This window comes from Rhinolophus sinicus, chromosome 12, assembly GCF_057876585.1.
Source record: "Rhinolophus sinicus isolate RSI-liver-muscle chromosome 12, RSI-T2T, whole genome shotgun sequence".
Classification (NCBI taxonomy): Eukaryota; Metazoa; Chordata; class Mammalia; order Chiroptera; family Rhinolophidae; genus Rhinolophus; species Rhinolophus sinicus.
The window spans coordinates 36595373-36620668 of record NC_142512.1 but is presented as its reverse complement, the minus strand read 5'-3'; the positions used below and the strand labels follow the sequence as shown (position 1 = coordinate 36620668).

Genomic DNA, 25296 nt, shown 5'->3' with positions numbered 1-25296 from the left:
GTTTCTCGCATGCATCGCTCTGACACTGACTCACCTGCCCCCCCCCCTTTCACTTGTAAGGACTCTTGTGATGCTATCTTGTTAATCCAGGATAATCTCCTCATCTCAAAGTCAGCTGATTAGCAAACTTAATTCTATTTACAACTCTAATTCCCCTTGCCAGGGGAATCATATACTCACAGGTTCGAGGGATTAGAATGTGGATACCTTTGGGGGCCCGTGGGTGTCTTTTCAGAGTGTCACTACCATCCCCGTCTGCAGAGGAGATGAGTGCCGTACTGTTCAACGGACTGTCACGTTTTTTAATTCCCTGAACACATCCAATCAGACGATGCCATTGTCTTTGCAGCACTTGGGACATTGGCTGGACCTTTCGTGCCCCATATTCCTCCCAGGCAGCATGTGTCATTGACACATGGTATGGACTTTTAAAAAAGGAAAAAACTGGAAAAGATTACTAACTGGGCAACTGAAGTTCAGCTTCTAGCAGAACACACTTAAGGTAGGTAGTTTGGTCTCTGAATGTGCCAATTCCCTAGAAGGCACCTCCCACTTAAATAAATTGCTTAATTTCGAGGTTGGGGAGGAGGGGTGTAAGAGACCCAAACCACATAACCCTTCTCACTCCAACTTTCCTCCTCCCACATCTAATCCTGGGAGACTGGGCTACTGGAATTTGCAAGTGACGAAGATCTGGGGAGGGTGGTTGGCAACTTTCACCTGGTGCTTTGTGTACACCCCCTGCGCCTGGCTACGCTTGCTATATTTGGGCAATTGTGGACATTGATGATACTGATCAAACATACAAGGTGACAACTCTTGAGGTGGTCCTGGTATAGCTCATGCAGGGGGTGGGAGATAGCACTAGGATGGTACAAGGTAAATAAGAGCTGAGCCACTGAGGAATGAGACTGGGGTGTGGTGTGGGCAAGACACGGGGAAGACTGGAGAAACTACCTCTGCAGGGATTGGCCATATAATCACGTGGCTGTGGAAAAGGGAAGAACCTTGCTGGATGGGGAGAGAGAATCTTAGCCCTTGGGTTAGCTCATGAGGCTAAGTCAGGCAATGTGACAAAGCCGAGTGATGCAGCACTGTGGGATGAGATTTGTGGGGCTGGGTGGGCCTCCTTATTGTTTTTAATCCCACCAAGTAGGTCTTGTTCTATTGCAACGTGATGGAGTTGCAGAGAAGTCGCCTTCTGGTCTTCAGTGAGCCTGTCCCAGGCCTGAGTCACTGCTCTCTTGGCAAGGAGAGGGAAGGCCCCTAGTAGGCAGATTGTGTCTCCCACCTTTCCATCTGGTAGCCTGACCCATGCAGGTATGTGATTCCAGATGCTGTGATATTTACTCCGGTTAGCTGAACTCTGCGTCTGTCCTTTCCTGACCCACGTAGAGAGAGCCCCATCTCTGCCCCACGCAGAAGGAAGCAGAATGCAGGATAAGGAAGCCCATGGCAGAGCCCTGACAGTTCAGCAGGGCAGGTGTAGGTGCTTCTGTGGGAGGCTGGGAAGAATGAGGATGTGGCAACGTTCCCAGCAGTGATGATTTTCAGAGTGGAGGTAAATCTATCCATGTTATTGAGGGCAAAACTGAGAGTCAGGAAGGAAAAACAAGGTGATACAACACATTTTGGAAGAGTTGGGGGTGGGGGAATAAGACAGACAAGAAAATTGGTCAAGGCTGGGAACCTAATCTAGAGAAGGCAGGAAAAAGAGGAGACTCAGGATAGGTTTACATACCATGTTTCCCCGAAAATAAGACCTAGCCGGACAATCAGCTCTAATGCATCTTTTGGAGAAAAAAATTCATATAAGACCCGGACTTATTTTACTATACGACCAGGTTTTATATAATATAATTTGATATGATATGATATGATATAATGCAATAGAATATAATAGTGGGTAATAAAATATAATACCGAGTAATATAGTATAATACCGGGTCATATTAATTTTTGCTCCAAAAGACGCTTTAGAGCTGATTGTCCAGTTAGGTCTTATTTTCAGGGAAACACGGTATTATTGTCATTTTCCAGGAATAAGGGCCTTGTTCAGAAGGTGCTTGTTTTCTGGACATCATCTGGGGGTGAAGCCATACATTCAGATGCAAACACCTAACTCATCTGCTTTCTCTTCTCTCCTCCTTGCCAGATGGCTTGTGTGACTGGTGATCTGAAGCTAAAATTCTAACCCAGCCTCAATCCATCACTTAAAAAAAGGATCCAGAAATTGTCCAAATAGTTGTCTGCTGTGCACTGCTAGCCTGTGAGAGCATCTGCAGGCTTCTCCCTGGGACAGAACCAGCCATGGCTAAGGGGAGAACCCCTGCATCAGGAGAAGGAAAGAAGCTTTCTGGCTACAGTGTTCTTTCTGACAAGAGTGAACCGTTCCCAAGGTGAGTTGGAGCTGGTGTTGCCCCCAGGGCAGAAGCCTTGTGATTACCCCTCCCTGAAACTGGGAGGTGGGCAGAGGATCCCATCTGTTCACTCAGTAGAGGAGTTAGTTCCAGGCAGGTTCCTGAGGAAACTGCTGAGCTTAGGGGAATTATACTCTGACCCCAGCCCCATTTCCCCCCCCAAGTCTCACAGCTATCAACTAAGTTCTTGTCCAGTCTAGAAGAAATCAGCACCTGCCTAATTCTTCTCCACCTGGACTCCTGGGGTCAAAATCACCTTTACTTTCCCCATAGACTCAGCCTTGACCTTGGCTCCGTCAGACCACAGCCTCCTTCCTGCCCTGCACTAACCCTGGGTTTGCAATCACTCAAACTCTCCCCAGGTAGAGTATGGGAGCCATACAGACCTAACCTCAAAACCAGGAAAAGGGCTGTTTACTCATCTACAAGATAGTGATATGAATATTTAAGTCCCAGGACTTCTTTGATAATTAAGAAAACAAATTACCATATTTAATCAATGCTAAGGTGACATCAATTATAGGACGCAGCATTACTTCATATATTGCTGTGAAAGGAAAGTGCCATCATTGCTTCTTTTTGTTTTATTGGTAACCATTTTATTGAGATATAAATATGTAAGATATCTAGGTCTTGCAGAAAAACATGATGGTAGAAAACTGCAATGCTATGACTGAATTGTGTCCCCTCCAAATTCATAGATTGAAGCCCTAATCCCCAGTGTGATAGTATTTGGAAATGGAGCCTTTGGGAGGTAATTAAGTTTAGATGAGGCACTGAGAGTGGGGCCCTCATCGTGGGATTAGTGCTCTTATAAGAGATGCCTGTGCTCGCTCCAATTTGTGAGCACACAGCAAGAAGATGGCTGCCTGCAAGCCAGAAAGAGAGCTCTCACCAGAACCTGGCCATGCTGGCATTCTGAGCTCAGACTTCCAGCCTCCAGAACTGTGACAACATAACTTTCTTTTGTTTAAGTCACCTAGTAGTCTATGGTATTTTGTTATGGCAGCCTGAGCTAGCATACGCAACCATACTGTTCCAGAACAAAAAGGCCTGGGAATGCAGGCCAAATGATCAAAAGGTCTCATGAGAGACTCAGCCTTAAAGCCGAGTGAAATAGTTCATCTAATTTCATTTATTTATTGAACACCTACTATGTTCCAGGCCTTGTATTGGTACTGGGAACATAGCATTGAAAAAAATGAATGCAATCTCCACTCTCATGATGCTTACATTTTATGTGGAGCAGGATGTGAGGAAGCAATAAACCAAGAAGGTAATTAACAAACAGTAAATATTAGCTAGTGATAGGTGCTGTTTGAAAAATAGTGACTAGGGGAATACATGAGTCTGGAAAACTACCCCTACTTTCTGGAAGGTAACATTAAATTGAGGCTTGAGTGACAAGAAAGGGACAGTCATGTGACCTGGAAGAATATTCCAGACAGGGGAAGAACTGGTATATAAAGGCTGCATAAGGGAAGGAGCTCAATGTGTTTGAGAAAATTAGATATGGCCTGTGGAGCAGAGTGAAGGATGTGGGAAAATAGAAGATGATGTCCGAGCAGTAGCCAGAGCCCAGATCACGTAGGCCATGGTAAGAAGTCTTCATTCTACTCCAAGTCAGTGGGGAGATACTGGATGGTTTTTAAGTAAGGAAGTGTCATCATCTGATTCACCATGTGATGAAAGAATGGCTGTTACAGTAAAGTGCAGAGGCAGAGACCAATTAAGAAAATTTGTAATTAAGAAAGCAAATAAATGATGGTAATTTGGGCAAGGGTAGTAGCCGTGGCAGTGAAAAGAAGTGAACAGATCTGCAGTGTGAAGGGGACTTGCTGATAGATTGGATAAGAGGGAGCGGGGAAAGAAAGGCTTCAAGGGTGAGCCCCAGATTTTTGGCTTCAGAAACTTGTTGGAAAAGATAATGCTATTTACTGAATTCAGGAAGACTGGGCGATGATCAGGGTTGGGGACAATGCAGGAGTTTTGTTTTTGACATGTTAAGCTTGAGATGGCTGTTAGACACCCAAGTGTCAAGTAGACGATTCCCTGGGTCAAGTAGACAATTGGATATGCAAGTGTTGTGTAATAAAGGATTTGGCTGGTCTTTGTCTTTGGTCCCTACGAGGTAACCTCTAAATCCTTGACCATTTCTGAGTTTGTTACTAATAAATAGGGTGCAGCCAATCTGAATATCATTTCCTTGTTAGAAATCTATTAATACTTGTCTCTTTTTTCCTGATAGTTTTCTTTTTTATAAAGTTTTTTTTTTTTTTAATTGGGGAAGGGGAACAAGATTTTATTGGGGAACAGTGTGTACTTCCAGGACTTTTCTCCAAGTCAAGTTGTTGTCCTTTCAGTCTTAGTTGTGGAGGGCACAGCTCAGCTTCAGGTCCAGTTGCCCGTTGTTAGTTGCAGGGGGCGCAGCCCACCATCCCTCGAGGGATTTGAACCGGCAACCTAGTGGTTGAGAGGATGCGCTCCAACCAACTGGCCATCTGGGAGCTCAGTGGCAGCTCAGCTCAAGGTGCCGTGTTCAATCTTAGTTGCAGGGGGCAGAGCCCACCATCCCTTGCGGGACTCAAGGAGTTGAACTGGCAACCTTGTGGTTGAGAGCCCACTGGCCCATGTGGGAATCAAACCAGCAGCCTTCGGAGTTAGGAGCATGGAGCTCTAACCGCCTGAGCCACCGGGCCGGGCCGGCCCCCTGATAGTTTTAAGTCTTCCATTTTAATCCTTGATCTTCACCACAGTATGTTAATTTATTTTTATTTATCTTGCTCAGAACTGTTGTGTGCTTTTCACATTTCAGAGTTAGCCATTAACTATTTGAATATTGTGACCATTTTTGTTATTCTTTTCTGGTAGAATTCTCATTAGATGTCTTTTGGACCTTCTCACTTAACCTTCATATCTCTTAACCTATTTTTCAAGTTCTTTAACTCTCTCAGCAGCATTTTGGATTTCTTCAGATCTACGAGTATCTTCTAATTCAGGGAATCTCTTTTCAGCTAGGTCCAAATTGTTTTTATCTGTCTACTGGTTTTCATTGTAATGATTTTCTTTCTTTCTTTCTTTTTTTTTTTTTTTTTGGTAGACCTCCTATTTGAGTCTTTTTCAAATCTATCTATTGTTCTTTTTCCATAATGTTCAGACTTTGTTTTAAGGATTCAATGTCTTCTTTATTCTCTTTGAAAAATGCAAACGCACACTCATTTTAAAGTCTATTTCAAATTGTCTTATTATTTCTAGTTCACAGTTTCTTGCATTTGTTAACTATTTCTCATGTGTTGGGTTTCCTTATATACTTTATAATTTTTATTTATGAGTTTATCTTTGGAACAATCTCTCTGAGGTGTTTCGTCCTGTGGGAACCTCAGTATTACCCTGGATTATGAATATGTCCTATTATGGTGCCTTTTTATAGTTGCCTCTTTTGGAGTCATACAAGATCCGCCTGTTCTGAATCCGTTTTTACATTAGTTTGTCCACTGGGAGTTTCTGCAGATAAGAGTGCAAACTCAGTCTGTGATAGCTATTAATTAAGGAAGTTCACATAGTTGGCTTTACAGAAAAAGGGTGAGGCTCAAAAAAGGGCTCAAATTCAAGCCCTGCCTTGGGCTAAAAGTAGACACCTCCCATTAGGGGAATTAATACCAGCTCCTCCTCTTAGGTATCATATGTGTTCCCAAGACCAAGTGGCAGTCTTTTCTCGTCTTGACAGGGACTGTGGGGTGCCTCCCTATATCCATTCTCTCTTTCTTTTTTCATGGCAGAATCTCAATTTTATTCAGAGTGTCAATCAGCTAAAAAACCAAAAAAAGCAAACAAAAAAACAGCAAAAAACCCCTCACATTTCCCAGCCTTTCTTAAAGCTAGGGATGGTCACGTGACACAATTCTGGCCAATGAGATGTCAGTGGAAGTCACTGGTTTATTAAGGAGATGCTGACTCCACTGGCAATCTCAGCTCTTTGTACGTGGTCCTTCCTCCCCTGTCTCCCAGGAAAGTGGAGTTGGTCGCTCCAACCTTAGCAGGCGTCATGTAGGCATGAGGATGGATCCTTACCCTAGGAATAGTAAAGTGGAGAGGTGGAGGAACCTGCGTCCTTGGTGTTAAAAAGCCGCCATCCAACTCCAGGTTATCTTCCTCTAGATTTCTTGTTATACAAGCTGAATAGAACTTCTGATTTGTTCAAGGCACAATTTTGAGAGTATCTGTTTCTTGCAGAAGATCGTAATTCTTCACAGATACTTAGTATACCTTCTTCCCGCTGCCTGGTTTGTGAACAGCTTGGTTGAGGCTCCAGCAGCTTTCTTGTAAGTGCCTGAATGCCAGAAAACGTTTAGGGTCCTGAGGATGTATGTATAAGCTAGAATCAGATATACATAACCCCGAATAATGGGACAGCTGAGCCCTGGTTTGCTAATCTGTCACAGATAAAGGTCAAAAGCTCCCAGAACTTTTCCTATGCTGCAATTGGAGAACAATGCAGAGGTCCACACCAGCTCACCACTTTTGTTTGGTCTTCCTGCTTTGTTTGGCTTAGGGTCTCACCATGCTGTCACCAGGTACCCAGCTAAACTCTGGTATCAGGTACTCTGAAGCTTACGCAGTGCCACCTGGTTAAATAAAGTACCTTTGTAAAGTACTTACAATGAACTGCAAACAAGCACTACACACCCATCACCTGGCTACCTGGGTCACCATTGAGCCTATGAATTAACTACAGGAGCACTACAACTGAGTGGCATTCCCAGAGGAGTTAGGTTACAGGCAGATAATGCCATTAGGTGTCCTTTGGAGTGGGAGGTCATTTTGTTCCATGGCACAGAAGCTCTAGAGAAGTTGGGAGCCAGTAGGGGTGCTCTGGGATGAATGGAGGCTTTTGTTCCAAGCACAAAAGCCTCCTATGCAGCTTTGGTGGGAATTGTGACTGGTTGACCTAGTACCATGTTCCCTGTATTTGCTCTAGAAAGAGGTCAGGTCCAGGTGATACAAAAGTAAACCTAACCTGTCTCGGCCCTTGCTTTCTGTCTGAGCCTGTGCCACAGGGCAGAACAGAACCACTTAAGAGAGTCCCAGCTCTGAGGAACCAAGAGATTTTTCTTAACTTGTCCGGGGACATGAGTAGAATCTGGAGTCAGTGGTATATAGAAAGCTGACGATTTATGAATGGGTGGGTATTTAATAGGTTTTCCAAATCCAGGCAATGGGCCTGAAGTTCATGGGCGTGGTGATGGCATAAAGACCATGTGGTCCCACAACACAGACCTCGAGATTGGTGAGGGAGCTGCAGGTGCTGGTTGAAGCACTATATTATGAATACTACAGTGGATCACCCCATCATAACATTTGTGTGGCTTCTTGCTACAATGAAGGCTGGGGAATGTTATTGAGCTGTGTGTCAGGAAGAAGAAAACACTGATATTGGTGAGCACCTGTGTTCTCTGACACAGGGATGATAGCCCACTGTGGTATTTAATCTCCTCTCCAGCCATGGCAGTACCATTTATATATAAAGCCAGACAATTCAAGTCCATATATATAAAGGGTACTTATTTATGAGCCAACTCAATTCTCTTTCACACTTTTTCATGTATAGGCTACAGATTAGAGGAATTTCACTAAGAAACCACACTAGCTTGGCATTACAAAGGTGGAATAATTTCGAAATAAAATTTTTATAGATGACTTAGCTCTGAAAGATGGCCAAAGCGACTGGTGTTTATGGAACTCTGGGGCCAGTGCCAGGGAGGCACATAACTTAGAAAACAATAGAAATTGTTGGAAGGGGTTTAATAATGAGCATTTAATAATGAGCATGTCATCGTTTTTAGAAGTGTAGGAAACTGTTATTTCTGGTTATAAATACCAACCAGTGGGAATGTATTATCATAAATACCAACCAAGCGTTGCCCCGGTGGCTCAGGTGGTTAGAGCACTGTGCTCCTAACTGAGATAACCAGTTTGATTCCCACATGGGCCAGTGAGCTGCGCCCTCTACAGCCAAGATTGTGAACAACACAGCTCTCCCTGGAGCTGGGCTGCTGTGTGCAGCAAGAGGTTGGTGTGTGCTGCCACAGGCTGCTGTGTGGTGCCGCGGGCTACCGTGTGCTGCCAGTGGCCAGTAGCCAGCATGAGTGGCCAGCAGCCATCGTGAGCGGCCGACTGACGACCGGCGACCGACTGCCTCAGCCCCGGGGGAGCGCAAGTCTCATAATACCAGCAGGGCCCAGGGAGCTGTGTCCTACACAACTAGACTGAGAAACAATGGCTTGAACTGGAGTGGGAAAGGGGGAAGGCAGAAGAAGGGGGGAAAAAAAACCACACAAAAATACAACAAATACCAACCAAGAAAAAAAATGGATACCCATTGGTAGAAAAGTGAAACAAAAACAATTATTTTAAGTTCCAGCTGGTACTTCCTGGACCAAAAAGCTGTGATAATATTTGAATACATCTCCCGTGAGGTCCAAACACACAGATCCCAGATCCCGAATTCTGGTGTGAAAATGAGGAATACTCACAAAATTCCAAGAGCTGACATGTCTTCTTCCCAGAACCTTCCATTCTTTTTCTACTTGCTAAGATATAGGAAGAGGAGAACTGGAAGAAGAGTCTTAAGTCAGCCATTAATGAACAGCTTTGATTTATAGACTAATTTTGAGGCCTGTGACTGTTTTGTGGGGAAGGCATGGTGTATCAGGCTTATATTACTCTTTCAGTGCTGCGTAACAAACAGCCCCAAATTCAGTGGTATAGAACAGTAAGCATTAGTTATCACACTCATGCTAACAGGTCAGCGGGTTGGCGGAGCAGCTCTGCGCATGTATTTGTCACTCTTCTGGAAGCAGGGCATTTCTTTCCACCCCTCCACCATGGCAATGGCAGCAATACAGCAAAGTGACTAGAAACATGCAATGCCTCTGAAGTCTTGAACTCATTCTGACACACTGTTACTTCTTCCCCTACCCCACTGACCAAAGCAAGTCACACAGCCAATCCCATCCCAGTGGAGTGGGGAATTATATTCCACCTCTATGGGAAGAACTACAAAGCCACATCCCCAAGGGCATGGATACAAGGAAGGGTGAAAAATTGGGAACAAAAGCGCAACCTACTATATGTGGTATGTTCATCAACAGTTGGTCATGAGGAAGTATATATATAACCCAACTCTCCGTATTTAGGATTGTGAAGACACTGCTGAGAGGTTGAGAAAGGTGAAGACTGAAAAGCATACATTAGACTTAGCAACATGAAGGTCATTGGTAACTTTAGCAAAAGGAATTTCTGTGACACTGGAGTGAAATGCTTAATGAGATTGAGGAGTGTGTGACAGGTGGGAGAATCGTGACAATGAGTATATACAACTCTTCAGAGAAATCTGGCTGTGCAGGGAGGAAAGAGAATATGTAATAGCTGAAGAAACAACTGGGGAAGATTTTTCTTTTTTAATGAGAGAAGTGTGGACATGTTCAAATATTGCCTGTAATGGTCCAGTAGAAAGGAAGTTGGAGATATAGGAAATAGAAGATTTACAGGACAAGGCTCTGAGAAGGGGAAAGAGAAGGACCCAGGGAACAAGCGAGGGACCTGTTCTATAGGTAGTAGGAGGGACTCAAATAGATCCCACTTGTGATTCATAATGAACTTAGAAATGACACCTACTCCCCCATCTTTTCCACAGTGGGTGCAGGTATTCTGAGTCCCTTTTCCTGTAATGAGGCATCAGTGTTTTGGATCTGAGCACCCCTCTGGGCATTTATCTCTGCCAATTTCATCAGAATAAGCTGAGTCATTACTAGATAGAGACAAATTTCCTTTGCCTTGTTTCTGTCATCTAGTTCATTAGCTACACTTCTCTATCTTTACCCTAATTCTGGTTGTTGGTGGGAGAAGTAGAGACTTTAAGTCCTGCATATGATAGGGAAAGAATGGGGCAAGAGGAGAGAGTAGAAATCGAGACCCAGAAGATGAAATGACCTTCTCAAGGACACCCCTTCCCCCTCAGCCTAAAGGTGGTAACAGCTGCTGAGGGCTTTACCATCCCATGTAGATTCCTTAGCCCTACGCACATCCCTGTAAATAGTTCCTTATTTGAACTCCTTTCAGTCAAACCCTTTTGAGTAAACCACATGATTCACCTGTGAAGTTGACATTGACTGATGCATATGATTGTTCAAGGTAGTTTACATATTAATCAACATTTCCCTTGGCATTTAGGATCAAAATGTACTGGTTTTGTTATCGATAGAAATAGGTCTCAGTTGACTTTTGCCACAATCGTACTGTATAACAAAGCACTCCAACAATGCTTGTAAGAAACATTTATTCTCAAATTCTTGAGTCCAAAGATCAACTATGGGGTTCAGAAGATCTAGGCTGGCCTCATCTGGGTGACTGTTCTAGGCTGCTGGTCACCTGGGCTTGGCTCCAGGACATGGGTTTGGTTTTGATCTGCTTCCTGGGTTTTCTTCTGGAGCCAAGGCTGAAGGGGCAACAGCTACCTGGGGCATGTTCTTCTAATGGCAGATCACTGGAACTCAGGAGAAAAAGCTGATCCACACAAACATTTCAACCTCTGCTAACATCTCTTTGGTTAATGCAAATGTTATGGCTGAGCCTAGGGTTGTAGGCCATGGCCCATCCTGGGGCCATGGCAAGAGTGTGATGTATAACTATTACAGGGGAGTGAGGCAGTGGAAACAATCATTTCTTCCACCACAAATAATAAGTCTGTTCACTGAATGTAGAGCTTACACTTGTGACTCACTAAATTTAATATTAACTTGAACCCTAGTCATCACAAAGAGATTTTTCAATGACAAAAGCTGCCCTTCAAATAATAATTGCTAATACTATGTAAGTATTACTTCCTAGTAATACTTAGTGTTTGAAGCACTTGTGTGCACTTTACATGTATTAACTCAATTCTTAAAACAACCTCACCGGTAGGTGCTATTATCATCTATATTTTTACAACTGAGGATACTGAGACGCAGAGATGTTAAATAACTTGTCCATGGTCAACACAGCAGGTGGGGGCAGGAGCAGAGCCAGGCTCTGGAATTCACCTTTTCCCCCCCTTATTCACTAAACTTTATTTAATGAACAGATACTATTTTCTAATCACAAAAGACTCCTATTTCATATTCAAAAGACTTGGCAGGAGGTACAGAAAGTTCGGCTGAGTGAGCCTGAACACAGGACAGATTATTCTTCTTTAGTTGAGGGTCCTGGAGGGTGTCCAGAAGAAGGCCCCAAGGAACCAGGGCCCAACTTTTAGCCAATGACACTTGGCAAGTTCAGGGCCCAGTGTGAGGGCACTCAGAATATACAGGGATAGGAAAATGAGAACCTACTACTACCAGAAATTTGCACTGATAAAGACATTGCCACCAAATATACTACAAACATACTACAGATTTCACAAGAATGATGTTTTTACTGCCTGACGCCATGAGGTAAGAACCTAAACTTGAGGAAGGCAAGGATCTGTGAACATCTCCAAAGCCTGAATGTCTGAGGGAAATGACTGCTGGGGAGATGAAAGATCTACTGAACTTTCCCGGTTCTCAGCAGTCATTTTGCATCCTGGAAAGGAGCATATTTGCGTAAGCTCCGCAAACAACTTATCAAGAGCCAAAAGGGAATAGAACCAAATATACGTTTACTTCCCTGATAAGTATGAGGAGGAAGAATGGCCAAGCAGTTTGGTATACAAAGCATTGAAAAGCTTATGTTCACATTTGCCTGATTAAACGACCTTGCCATCCAGCCCAGCAGCTCACATTAGTGAAAATCCTCTCAGGGTATCCAAAGGGAAGAGAAGGTAACAAGAAAGCTGTGACTTTACTAACAATTGTCACTCCAATAAACTTTAATTAAAAAAAAAAAGTATAGGGCCGGCCCGGTGGCTCAGGCGGTTAGAGCTCCGTGCTCCTAACTCCGAAGGCTGCCGGTTCGATTCCCACATGGGCCAGTGGGCTCTCAACCACAAGGTTGCCAGTTCAATTCCTCCAGTCCCGCAAGGGATGGTGGGCTCTGCCCCCTGCAACTAAGATTGAACACGGCACCTTGAGCTGAGCTGCCTCCCGGATGGCTCAGTTGTTGGTTGGAGCGCGGGCTCTCAACCACAAGGTTGCCAGTTCAATTCCTCGAGTCCCGCAAGGGATGGTGGGCAGCGCCCCCTGCAACTAAAATTGAACACGGCACCTTGAGCTGAGCTGCCGCTGAGCTCCCGGATGGCTCAGTTGGTTGGAGCCTGTCCTCTCAACCACAAGGTTGCCGGTTCGACTCCCGCAAGGGATGGTGGGCTGCGCCCCCTGCAACTAGCAACGGCAACTGGACCTGGAGCTGAGCTGCGCCCTCCACAACTAAGACTGAAAGAACAACAACTTGAAGCTGAACAGAACCCCCCACAACTAAGACTGAAAGGACAACAATTTGACCATTGTTCCCCAATAAAGTCCTGTTCCCCTTCCCCCAATAAAATCTTTAAAAAAAAAAAAAAAAAAAAAAAAAAAAAAAAAAGTATATCTTAAATACAAAAAAAAAAAGAAAGAAAGAAAGCAAGCTGTGAGACTGGGGGACATGGCCACAGCTTACATTGTAATCGCTGAGATCTTCTCCTCAGTCAGGTTCAGGGGCTGGCTAAGGATGGTGATGCTATACTCCTTGGGGTTGGTCTTGGTATAGGCTGGCCTATAAAATGGCATTGTGGGCCACGTTGAGAAAACTGACCATGGCATGCCAGCCTTTGTTGTTAAACCCACATAGAGGGCAGAGATGGGCTTTATTAGGCTGTATTAGACACGACGCTAGAGGTGCTGCACTAACAGCAGCTGTTAAAAAACACACAAAACGAACTACAGGAAAAAGTGAGGAGGAGGAAGGATTTGGCAGCTGGCAGACATCTCATGCTGGATTTCAATAGGAAAAAGAATGGAATTTAATTAAGCTGGGAAAATAAAAAGAAAATAACTAGCTCACGTCAACTTTTAGCTCTAGGGCAGGTTACACAGGACCAGTACCTTAACGTTATCTTCAGTTTCTAGATGTTTAAGGAAAGCAGACATTTCTTTAGAGGCCTCTCTAGTGATGGATAGGTCCCTAGAAAACCATAATGAACAAGCAAGAGGGCTTCCCCCCCCCCCTTAGCACTCATGATAATTTCTGTTTCATGGCATGTTGAAAGTCCTACTCAAATCTCCAGTCTGTTTACATACCCCTCATACATTCATTATCTGGCCAAGGTCGACTAAAAATCCACCAAGTGCTTCCCCAGTGACGGGGAGAACTGGCAGCTTTCCTCCGATGGAAATTCCTCCAAGGGAACTGACAAGGGAAGAAGTCCTCAGCTAAGTGCCATGAGCCATGTCTGTGGTGCTTCATGCTTGCCAGAAGCTCTCTCAGTTTCTGTAGGGAAATGTATACTTTTTGAGGGAATTGGCTGGACTAGTGAGCAACACAGATCCACTTTATAAACCAACTTTTAATGCTTCCTCATTGCCTCTAGATAAAATCCTGATCCCTTCTGAACTTGGTCTCTGCTTCTCTCTCCAGCCCCTCCTCATGCCTTTCCTTGAGTGGCATATTCTGGCCATGTCCAGTCACTACCAGAGCTCCCAACGGTCTGGGTCACCTTTGCAGGACTGCTAGCTTCCCGAGGGGGCCTTTCCCTTTCTTGAGCCTAAGGCCAACTCCGACTCATCTGTCACATGTCACCTTCTCTTTGAAGTCTTGCCTAACTCTCCTCCCATCCCAACAATGATTGCTTTCCTGTGCCACTTCTGTTGGAGTTCGCCTTTTAACCAGTATACTCTATTGCCTGTTGAAGGCATTCAGACAATTCAGAAGACAACTGAGAAGAAATCTGTAGCCTCTGAAGTCAGTACTCCTTTTGCCTTGGTCCACATCAACGACATACTGAAACGGAGGCTGACCAAGTCCGGGGCTCTTGCTGCCTGCGCCGCTCGGCCAATAGACTGACACAGGAGTTGGGTCAGAGAATAAGCGTTTATTATCAGAGCACCGGTGAGCTGAGAAGGCAGCGGGTTAACATCTCCAAAAACTGCCTTAACATTTTTAGACCAGCTTGGGGTTTTTAAGGGAAAATCTGGGCGGTCCTCCAGAGGCTATGTGATGTGACAGCTCCAGGGGTCTGCATGGAGACTTCCCTGCAGCCACGTGATTCTATGGGGGAGTCAGCAACCCAGGAGCGATGACGGGATTAGCTTGGTGGACCATGAGATTGTGATCAATAAGCCTAAGGGTATTAATCATAAGTTTCAGGGTAATTTTCTGAAACAGGGAACTCAGTGCGACAGGGGACATTTGGAGCTCAAGTAACAGGGGGATGATCTATTGTTAAACTATAGGTAGGTCAAGGAAAGGTGAGGCCAGGGACGTGGAGAGACCTCTACAATGGGGGTGCCAACCCGGTCCTGTTTCAGTCGTTCCTGACTTTCTTTCTGTCTCTTTAGCATCTCCCGTACTACCATGTTTCCCCGAAAATAAGACCTAACCGGACCATCAGCTCTAACGCGTCTTGTGGAGCAAAAATTAATGTAAGACCCCCCCCAGTCTTATTTTAATATAAGACTGGGTATAATATAATATATAATATAATACAATACCAGGTCATATTAATTTTTGCTCCAAAAGACGTGTTAGAGCTGATGGTCTGGCTAGGTCTCATTTTCGGGGAGACACGGTACTAACCTGGACTCTCCCTACACCCAGGCAGCACACTGTACTGCCTGGTAAGGAAAGTATAGGGCATTACACCCAGCAGACCTGGCTCCAACCTCTCTATGTCCTCTCACAGGTCTCTGAGTTTCACTCTCCTCATGTGAAAATGAGACAAATGCAACACTGAAGGCTCAAGATGGTTCTGAGCATCAAATAGTATAATAAAATTCATTCATTCCTTTCTCTAGCAGATAGTTTTTATTTATTTATTCTTTAAAGTTTATTGGGGTGACAAATGTTAATAAAGTTACATAGATTTCGGGTGCACAATTCTGTATTACATCATCTATAAATTCCATTGTGTGTTCACCACCCAGAGTCAATTCTCCTTCCATCACCATATATTTGATCCCCTTTGCCCTCATCTACCAGCCCCCCGATAGTTTTTAAATATCAACTGTGAGCCAGCCCCTGTGCTAGGGATACAATGGAGAGCAAAACAGAAGTAGAACTACTTTTCAGGAAACATGGGAAACAGGCAGCAAACACACACACACACACACACACACACTTTAATATACAATTACAAAACCAGAAGTAGTGGAACACCAAAAGAGAAACCTGATCTGCTCTTAAAAAAAGCCTCTTTGAGGAAGTGACATTTAACCAGAGGTTGGAGGTAAAAGCCCAACAAAAGAAGAATGAGGGTGTGGAAACGTCGGGGAGGGGAAGCCGGCAATAGCATGTGAGAGCTTGACCAACCTTCACAGCACACTGAGATCCTAAAACAATCTGCTTAGGGCCATTCCCTTTGACAGCCTATCCCAACATATCCATAGCTTAATTCTTATCTCAAGCAAATGACACCACTTCCCTTTTCCTTGACTTTATGGCAAGCCAAGTATTGGAAGAGGTAATCAAGAGGACTTGACCGCTGGTCGACCCTCAAGCTGGGCCCAGGCTCCTCACCCCCTGCCCTGTCCTTGGAATGTACCTTCCACCCCACTATTCCCACAGTGGGAGCTATTCCAAGGATGCAGCCCTAGCAGAGTAAGGTGTTGTGAGACCATCTGGACAGTATAGGTGACTAACTGCAGTTACGGCCTCTATACAAACTAAGATTCTGGTATGATGGAAGGAGAACTGACTCTGGGTGATGAACACACAATGGGATTTATAGATGATGTACTACAGAATTGTACACCTGAAATCTATGTAATTTTACTAACAATTGTCACCCCAATAAATTTAATAAAATAAAATTAAAAAAAAAAAAGATTCTTGTGGGTGAATATGAAGATCCACTCATCTTGCAGCCACCCAAGACGAGCCTTCCATGTAAGTTCCCTTGTTTATTAAACCTGCCACCTACTAATCTGGAGTGGGCTGCCTCTTTCTTTGGACTTTCCTTGCTTTCCATGTACAGGGCCAGTTTGCAAACCAACACCAGGGTGTTTTGTCCCTACTTCAGTCCTCTGAACTGTTGACCCCTCCATCTTCTTTTTTTTCAACATACATTCATTGAGCATCAGCAAGGACTGGATTAGGGGAGGAGGTGGGGCTAGTGAAGATGTGGGTTAAGAAATTAATCTCACCACCCAAGGCAATCATTCACCAAGTGAGTCAATGATTAGTGCCTCATCTGAGCAGTCATGTGTAAAGGCCTGGGAGCCGAAAAATGAATAGGACATGACCTCGTTCCTTTGGAGCTCAGAAGTGGCTATCAGGTACTAACACGTTGGTAGGGTGTCAGAAATCATTTGACTTCTTTCTTCCCCGAGTGCCCCTCCTGTTGGCTGAGAGCACTGTTTTAATTAGACCCGGATATGCAGTTGAATTCCCTGTGGGCCATTCGAAGCTTCTCCCATAAGGGACAAGTAGACAAGAGCCGATTGTCAAAGAGCTTGGCCTTTGGCTCAGTGACACCAGTGCCAGGTGGGACTGGCTGGAATGACCAAGCACAGAAGAGGTTCAAATTATGTAAGAACTGGCCGATTTGTCAAAATAGCCAGAAATGGGTCTGCAGCCAGGGAGAAGTAGAGGTCTTGTCATGGTGGTAAAATAGTAACCAGCCACAGTGAAAAAGCTTGAGGTCACCCATTGGGAGAGGCTACCCTTGGGCTGACGCCACGGCACCTGGAGTGTGATGTGCCTAGGCCTGGCCACTCTCAGGGCTCCAGGAAGTCTTAAGGGGCCATTTCTTCTCTATCTCTCATGGCAGCAACCAACAACAGCCTGCTTGGCTCTGGGTCTTGACACCCAAGGACTACAGCATGGCTTTGCTATGGGGACCTGGTGTTCGAGCTCCTGGCTGATCGAGCTGAAAAAAAGCAAGCACATCCTCACTTAACTAACATCCCCTTCCTGCCAATCACTCTCAGAGCAGGCAGAGACACTCACAGTCACAGAGAATTCACCCTGGAACTGAAATCACAGGTCACACCATTTCTGTGAGGCAGAAGTTATGGTTGAATTAACGCCATCCCCACTTGAAAGTCACAAGGAGTTTTCCCATTTTGATAGAGCTGGTGAGTTTGAGGGGTACAGTGGAGCCAGCATTGACTGGCCATAAGGATACAACTCCTTGGTGCAAGTACTAGCTCTGCTGCTGGCCACAAAAGTTTGAACAAGTCATGTAATCTCTTGTAAACTGGGTCTTCACATTTGTGAAGCAGCTCACAGTGTTATCAGGAAGGTTGAATTAAGGAGGATAATCTATGTGAAAATCCTTTGTAAGAATGAGGTCTTTTTACACGGACATGGTAAGTACAATGCTTTGCTGGTTGGTGTTGTCCAGGAAAGCGTAACATCCCTCTTAGAGCTGTTTCTAGAAAAAAGTTATCTGCAACTGCTACTTCAGTGCTCCCCTCCAGCAGGATGTCTCTTTTCTACTGGCTGCACAGAGGCTGGGACTCACCTGCCCCAAAGTTGTAGATCACTCTGGCATTTCTTTCTACTCTCTTTCCAGGCTTATTTGATTTGATTCATTTTTCTCTTCTATTTACACGACCTGTATTTTACGCATCTCTGTCTTAAATCCTTTTTGGGACACAGTAGAGTATAATTAGGGACATACTGTATACACATAGAAACACTGGTCATTTTGCATGCCATTGTTTTGCCTACTTTAAGAAAACGTTATGTTTGTGACTTAGGCTAGGTCATAGTAAAATACAATACACACCTGAGATGAGCCACGGGAAATCTCCCAGGACCTCACCTGGCTTATGAAAAAGGGTCCTACAAATGCTACTTTCATTAGAAATTCACTAGACTCTTCCAGGCACAAAGGCATTAAGTGGCCGCGCAGGTCTGTTAGAGGATTCAACCCACTCCAGCTTTGCTCCCAGCGTCTTTTGCCAGAGCAATTCGGGTGGCGTATGGGGTGAAGCGGAGGGCGGAGGCGGGGCAAAGGCTGGACTTCTCTAACCAAGTGTGAGGGGCCAGCGAAGCAGTGAGGCTGGTTGGCAAAGCTTAGCCTTGCAAGAAAGGGAGGGTTCCTGGTAATAGGGGGACTAGAGGTGGGTGCAAGGATTTTGTTGATCTTGAAGGTGGAGAGAGAAGTCTGATTCCCAGCTGAGGGAAAGGAGAAGAGGCCCCAGATAGAGGCCGGGAGGTTTCCAGAGCAGTGCGAGAACCGGACTGCAGCCCTTGGGCAGGTGAGCACGGCTTTTTTTTTTTTTTTTTTTTTAGATTTTATTGGGGAAGGGGAACAGGACTTTATTGGGGAATAGTGTGTACTTCCAGGCCTTTTTTCCAAGTCAAGTTGTTGTCCTTTCAGTCTTAGTTGTGGAGGGCGCAGTTCAGCTCCAGGTTCAGTTGCCCGTTGTTAGTTGCAGGGGGCGCAGCCCACCATCCCTTGCGGGAGTCGAACCAGCAACCTTGATGTTGGGAGCCCAGTGACCCATGTGGGAATGGAACCTGCAGCCTTCGCAGTTAGGAGCGTGGAGCTCCAACCGTCTGAGCCACCAGGCCGCCGGGGCCGGGCACCGCTTTTAAAGCACAGTGCGAAAACGGGCTCCAGCAGGCAGCCCAGGGAGAATTACCCTGGAGGGAGAAGGGAAGCGCGAGGTGACAGCCGCGGGTGTCACCTCGCGCTCCTGGTCCAACAAGGGGCTCCCGGCCGTGCTCCTGGCCAGCCTCTCCCCTGACCATTCGGAGGTTTGGGTAAACCGGTGAATCCACGGTGAGACCCCTTCTATCAACTCGGACTATTGACGCGGTCCAGACTGGCCGGCTTGAGGGTTCCTCGTCCGAGGGGCAGAAAATGCTGTACTCTCCGAAGGCTTCTGAGTCATTCCCACGCGATTGGAATCCCAGCTTCTGCACTTTTTAGCCTGTTTCCCTGTCCTAAAAGTAGGGCTAATAGCGGGACTCACCTCTTAGGGCTGTTGTGACGAATAAATGGCACAACGTAAGTAAAGCGTTTAGCGCCCAGCCGGTACTTAGTACCATAAGCAGGGGCTGTGGTCATTACTGACAAGTCCCCCAGCGCTCCAGGGCCGGGGCCAATTGCTGGTCTATTCGCCGAGAGGTTGGGTCGTTCCCAAGCGACAATATAGGTGCTTGGACGGACTGCGCCGCTGGGCGCACCGAAAAATCCAGCAGGTGGGCGGGGGTTGGTGGTGACGTGAGACTCGGGGACCGACCCAAGCTCTCGCGTCCTCCTCCACTTGTCCTGCTCCCAGAAGATTTGTCAGGGTTGGTGCCAGGGCGGGGTGGCTGCCCAACTCGGTTTGACCATCTCCGTCCGCCTGAGGCGGCAGGATTCAGGATGGTTTCGTGCGGGTGAGTGTCGCCGTCGCTGAGAAAAGTGGGAGGTCAAATTTGGCCAACCTGACCCACCGTCGGAGAGCAGCCAGGTGCGGGGGTGGGGGTGGGAGGGAGGGGGCGTGCCCCCCCAACGCCAGGGCCCAGGGAGGCGGCGGTTGGTCTCTAAATTGAATCCAACCTGTTCCCCACGTAGGTGGTGGCAGCACATGCGGATGCTGTGGCTGCGCCCACAGGGAACACTGATTTTCCAGTTGGAAAATTCGACGTGGTGGTTGCGTCTCGTGACCGCGAAGGTGGGAAGAGGCTTTCGGAGCACTGGGTTCGGGTCTCGCAGCTTGGAACCCGGAGACTCTAACCCAGGTCACCGGCCTCTTTCCGCGCCCGGGACCCGGCGCCTCGGGGACGTGCGTCCTCCGGGCAGGGCTCTGGATGGCGGGGGAGCTGAGGCTGCATCCCTTCCGCAGCTTCAGAAAACACCCGCACAATCAGGGACTTGGGGGAGTCGATTTCCAGGTCCCCAAGCACATCCTGAAGAGGGAGTGAGCGTCTGTTCTGTGGTCCCGGCATAAAAGAACCTCTGCGGAGTAGCAAAGTAACTAACGGGGGAAAGGAGATTTGCAGGTCTGCCTAATGTTTATAAACTACTAAGAAGGGTCAGAAATACATTATCCCCCAAAGTTTCTTTTCTTTGCATTTCTCAAAACTAGAACCATCATTTAGCACCGACGAGGAAATCATCTCGCGAAAATGTAAAAACGTGTTAATGCGATGATGTTTTCTGAACATTGAAACGAAGCACACGTTGTACGGAGGCTGTGGCTGAGCCAGGGGAAGGAGGCAGCCCTCGCACCCATCGCGTATCCCTGGCTAAGGCTTTCTTTCCAGCGGTCTCTTTCCCCAACGTTTCCACCACCTCACATTCCTTTTTGTGTAACTAAGGAGTCCTGGCACCTCTCCAAACAGGTGCCAGTGAATTTAAAGCCAGCAAATCCTGGGCAAACTGGACTTTTCCTGCACAATTGAGCAACTAGAATCATGCACAAAAGATCTGGGTTTTAATAGATGTTTGCTGACTTTGTAGCTCTGTGATCTTCAGGTTGCTGGCTGGTGTGACCTTGAGGGAATTGAAGTGCCTCCCTCGGAAGAAACTTTCTCTTTTAAACTTTTCTTTGCCTTTTAAGTTTTCTTTTACTAAAAAAAAAAAAAAAAAAATGTCTGATTTTGAAAAGGGTACTTCTGCTTCTGTCCCTCTAAGATAGGGTAGCATAATAACTAACGGGAAAAAAGGAGACTTGGAGTTTTACTTTAATGTTTGTATAAACAATGAAGAAAGATCAGAAATACCATTTGTGCATTTTTATCCCCCAAGGTTTCTTTTCTTTGCATTTTTCAAAACTAGAGCCATCATTTAACACTGACAAGGAAGTTATCTCGCAAAAGTGCAAAAACATGTTCGTGAGATAATATTTTATAAGCGTTAAAATGAAGCACAGGCTGTACAGAGGATATGTCCCAACACACACTACAGCCAGGAAACGATCTTATGTGCCGTGCAGTAAGCTTAGTAAATGGCATTTGGTAAATTCCTTTCATACACTGTGGAGCGCTTATTTGTAATGTATAGATCCCGCTCTAGATTGTCCCATTAGTGCTCACAGCAGCACCTTTTGAAGAACGTACTCTTATTATGCCCACTCTACAGTTGTGAAAATGGAGGAAGTAAGTTCCCGGAGGAAGACGATGGAAGGAGCAAATTGAAATTCAGCTCTATTTGATTCTAAAGCCAATGTGTTTTGATTATATGGGACACTTTATTCATAATATTTTATTCAATGAATATTTTGTAACCCTACTATGTGCTAGACATCGTACTAGGTGCTGGAAATACCGCTGTCAGGACCTCCTGAAGAAGTGGCGACCCTGGCATATTCGACATAATCAGCTGATCATTTGTAACGTCCCCCCTCCTCTACAGTAACCACAGCAATTACTTAGTACGTAGACCAGCAGTTCTCAGTCTTTGGTCTCAGGACAGTTTACAGTCTTAGAAATGAGAGAGGACCGCAAAGAACTTTTGTTTGTGTGGGTTGTATCTATTCCTATTACCATGTTGGAGATTAAAGCTGAGAAAATCTAAAAATATTTATTACGTCATTAAAAATAATAATCATAAACCTACCAGATATTAACATAATGTATTTTAATGAAAAATAGCTATAATGAGCTGAAGGCTTGACTAGGACTGAGGAACCCCCTGCCCAGTTTACTCACGTGCCTATTGACTGGGGCTTTAGTTCTTCTCCTCATGGCTCTCCGGGCAACTGACAACATGGCAGCTGGCTTCACCAGAGCTAATTATCTGAGAGACTGTGTCACCAAGACAAAAGCCACAGTGTCTTTTATTATCTCATTTCAGAAATGATAATGATCTATGCTGTTTGCATATTGGTCTGCCAGATCAATGTGGGAAAGGGCTTCTTTCACTTTTCTGCTGTTGCTCGCACAGGCCAGTGTGATAAAGGGCTACATAGAGGTGTGACCACGTGGACTACCCTGAAGGCTGGCTACCACAGAACTTCTGCAGCTAATACCGGGGTGCCAAAAAAATGTATGCACATTTTAAGAGATGTTACCTGTGCTCAAGCAGTAGTTCGCTGTAATCAGAAGTGTCTGGGCGCTGATGGTAACCACTTTGAGCACCTCTTGTAAATGCAGAAGTCAAACGTGACTTGTATTCATCTTTTGTTATTGGTGTATATTGAATATTACAATTAATATGGTTTTTTCCTTTCTTAAAATGCATATACATGTTTTTGGTACCCTCTGTATTATGAGTGAGATTGGCTGTGATTTTTTAAATTTTTTATTATCATATCCTTATCAGGTTGAAACCTTGCTGTTTCACCAAGTAAGTTGTGGAGTGTTTCTTCTTTTCCTATCCTTTGGAAGAATAGGAAATGAAATAAAAATGAAAAATTGACATTATAGGATTATTCAGAATTTTCTACTTTTGCTTGTGTCAGTGTTTGTAAGATGTATTCTTCTCTAAGAACTTGCCTATTTCCTTTACATTTTTCAAGTTTATTGGCACAAAATTGTTCATTCATATTCTCCTATAACTTCTTTAATGGCTGTAAGGTTCAAGTGATGCCCCCAATATTTCTGACATTGGTGATCTGTGCCTACTTTTGTTTTTTCTTGACCCCTTCAATGAATTTGTTAATGTTATTAATTGTTTTTAAATAAATTGGCTTTTGGTTTTGATGATCCTTTTTAGTGTATATTTCTTATCTCATTAATTTCTGCTCTCATATTTGTTATTTCCTTCTGTCTACTTCATTTGAGCCTAATTTGCCAACCTTTTTCTAATTTCTGCAATAGATGTTTGGTTTCCTAACTCTCAAATTTTCTTCTTTTCTATTATAAGTATTCAAAGCCATGAATTTCTCTCTCTCTCTCTCTCTCTCTCTCTCTCTCTCTCTCTCTCTCTCTCTCTTTCTTCTTCTTCTTCTCCTTCTTCTTCTTCTCATTCCCCAGAAATATCCAGTGGTAACAATCTGATATATTTACTTTTATTTTTACACAAGTAGGATCCTACCATATATACCATTTTGCAATCTACTTTATTTTTCTTTAATGTCCTATTGAGGATTGCTGGATGAAGGGTACATGGGATTTACTGTACTTACTGAACTATTTTACAACTTTTCATGAGTCCATAAATATTTCAGAATAACATTTTTTTAAAACCCAATATACTTTTCACTTAAAAAAATGAATCATAGTTGTAGTGCCACTTGGGTACATTACAACTACTTCATTCTGTTGACCGGATTACTAGTATTTTATTGTTAGGATATGTGGTAATTCTTTTAACAAGTCTCCTATTAGTAGGCATTTAGGTTGTTTTCTGGTTGTTTTCAATGTTACAGTAATGATGCAATAAACAAATGGTTGCACTTTTACCTCTGGTTGTGACACAGTATGACAGGCTGAGTACCTCACTGGATTCCATTGTTCTTTTATATGAGGCATGTAGTTAAACTTTACAATCTAAATGAAATGCTGTGAGCAAGAGTTTTAAAAATATCCTAGTGTCCATCATACAGAGATGTAAAGTTCTGACCAGTTATCAGGATTACCTTTGTATACGGACATTTTTCAATTTTAGAAAGTATTTCTCTCTCTCTCTCTCTCTCTCTCTCTCTCTCTCTCTCATCTAGTACATAGTTGTTTACACGATTAGTTCCCCCTGTTAAATTATATATTTTTTGAAGAAAGGGACTATGGTTGGTTTATTTCTATTTCTTCGCTTCCTACAAAAGTCCTGGCATAGTCAGTACTCATTGTCTGTTGAGTGAATGAAAGTTCATTATATGAAGAAAGAGATTAGAGATATAATCTTCTATTAAATGTTTCCATCAGCTCATGTTCTACCTTCAGAAATTGTCTCTAAGACATGAGAAGTGTCATCAGCTTATTGACATGTTACCCTGTTTCTCCTGCATATTGTTCCTTCTCCTCTCCACCCCTCCCTTTTTAAACTGTCTGTGATATTTGATAAGTGGAACCAAGCTGCGTTGAGTCTAGTTTACACATTCAGCACAAAGCTGTTTTCACTTCACATGATCAAAAATTTTCCATGTTACATGTCAAAGTAGAAGAAACCTTAAGCAATAGCTTAATAATTTTAATTAATTGCAAGGTTTGGATATTTTTTAGCTGAAAACTTATTGGAAAAGAAAAATAGGAAAAGCCAAACTGTAACATACCACCCAACTCAAGCCAAATGACTACTTTGGAAGCAATGAATGAATGATCTAAACCCTCTTGGGTCTTGGAAGCTATACCTACCCTTGGAAGCTATACCTACCCTTGCCAAGAAGGAGTGAGGGAGTAAGAGCATATTGTCATTTAACCACACTGAACTCCTTGAAGGCAGGATCTATTCCTGTTCTATCTTTGTATTCTAGAAAATTGTCTGGCACATAGTGAGACAGTACATTTCTACTAAATTAAATTGGAATTTTGCAAGATTTATACATATCTGTAATATATGATTATATGTGTATGTACATATATTGTATAAATATCCTATGTGGGTGAATATTCTAAAAAAGCAGGCTATGCCCCATATCTTTCCATATACAAACTGTAAAGAGCCCGTAGTACTCATTTGTGTGTGACCACTGCTAAAGTTAATTATGTTACAGAATTCCATCTACTATGTGCACACTCTGGTTAAAGCCACTCAGTCTAGCCAATCCTTTATAATACTGTCTCTGAAACATTTTCCTTAAAAAATGATGAAATGATCCATTACGATATATACTTAATGTATACTTTTACACCAAAGCCAAGACTGGAGATAGTGCTATCACACTTCAACTGGTAAGGTACC

The 25296-nt window shown here is 44.2% G+C and overlaps 1 protein-coding gene across 5 annotated transcripts in view; it reads left to right on the top strand.

The window, feature by feature from the left end:
* Positions 1-18557: 18557 nt before the first annotated feature.
* B4GALNT2 (beta-1,4-N-acetyl-galactosaminyltransferase 2 (SID blood group)) overlaps positions 18558-25296 on the top strand; it is a 30158-nt gene continuing 23419 nt past the window's right edge. Inside the window, exon 1 of one of the 5 annotated variants that reach the window (XM_019740561.3) lies at positions 18558-18781. Coding sequence is in view for 2 of the 5 variants with exons in the window: in XM_019740559.3 (XP_019596118.2) it covers positions 19897-19910 (14 nt within the window). In the remaining 3 variants the exon portion in view is untranslated. Of the gene's footprint in view, positions 18782-19713; positions 19911-25296 lie in introns of those variants that run through there. The other 4 variants (XM_074320013.2, XM_019740559.3, XM_019740560.3 and 1 more) reach the window with 4 other exon arrangements.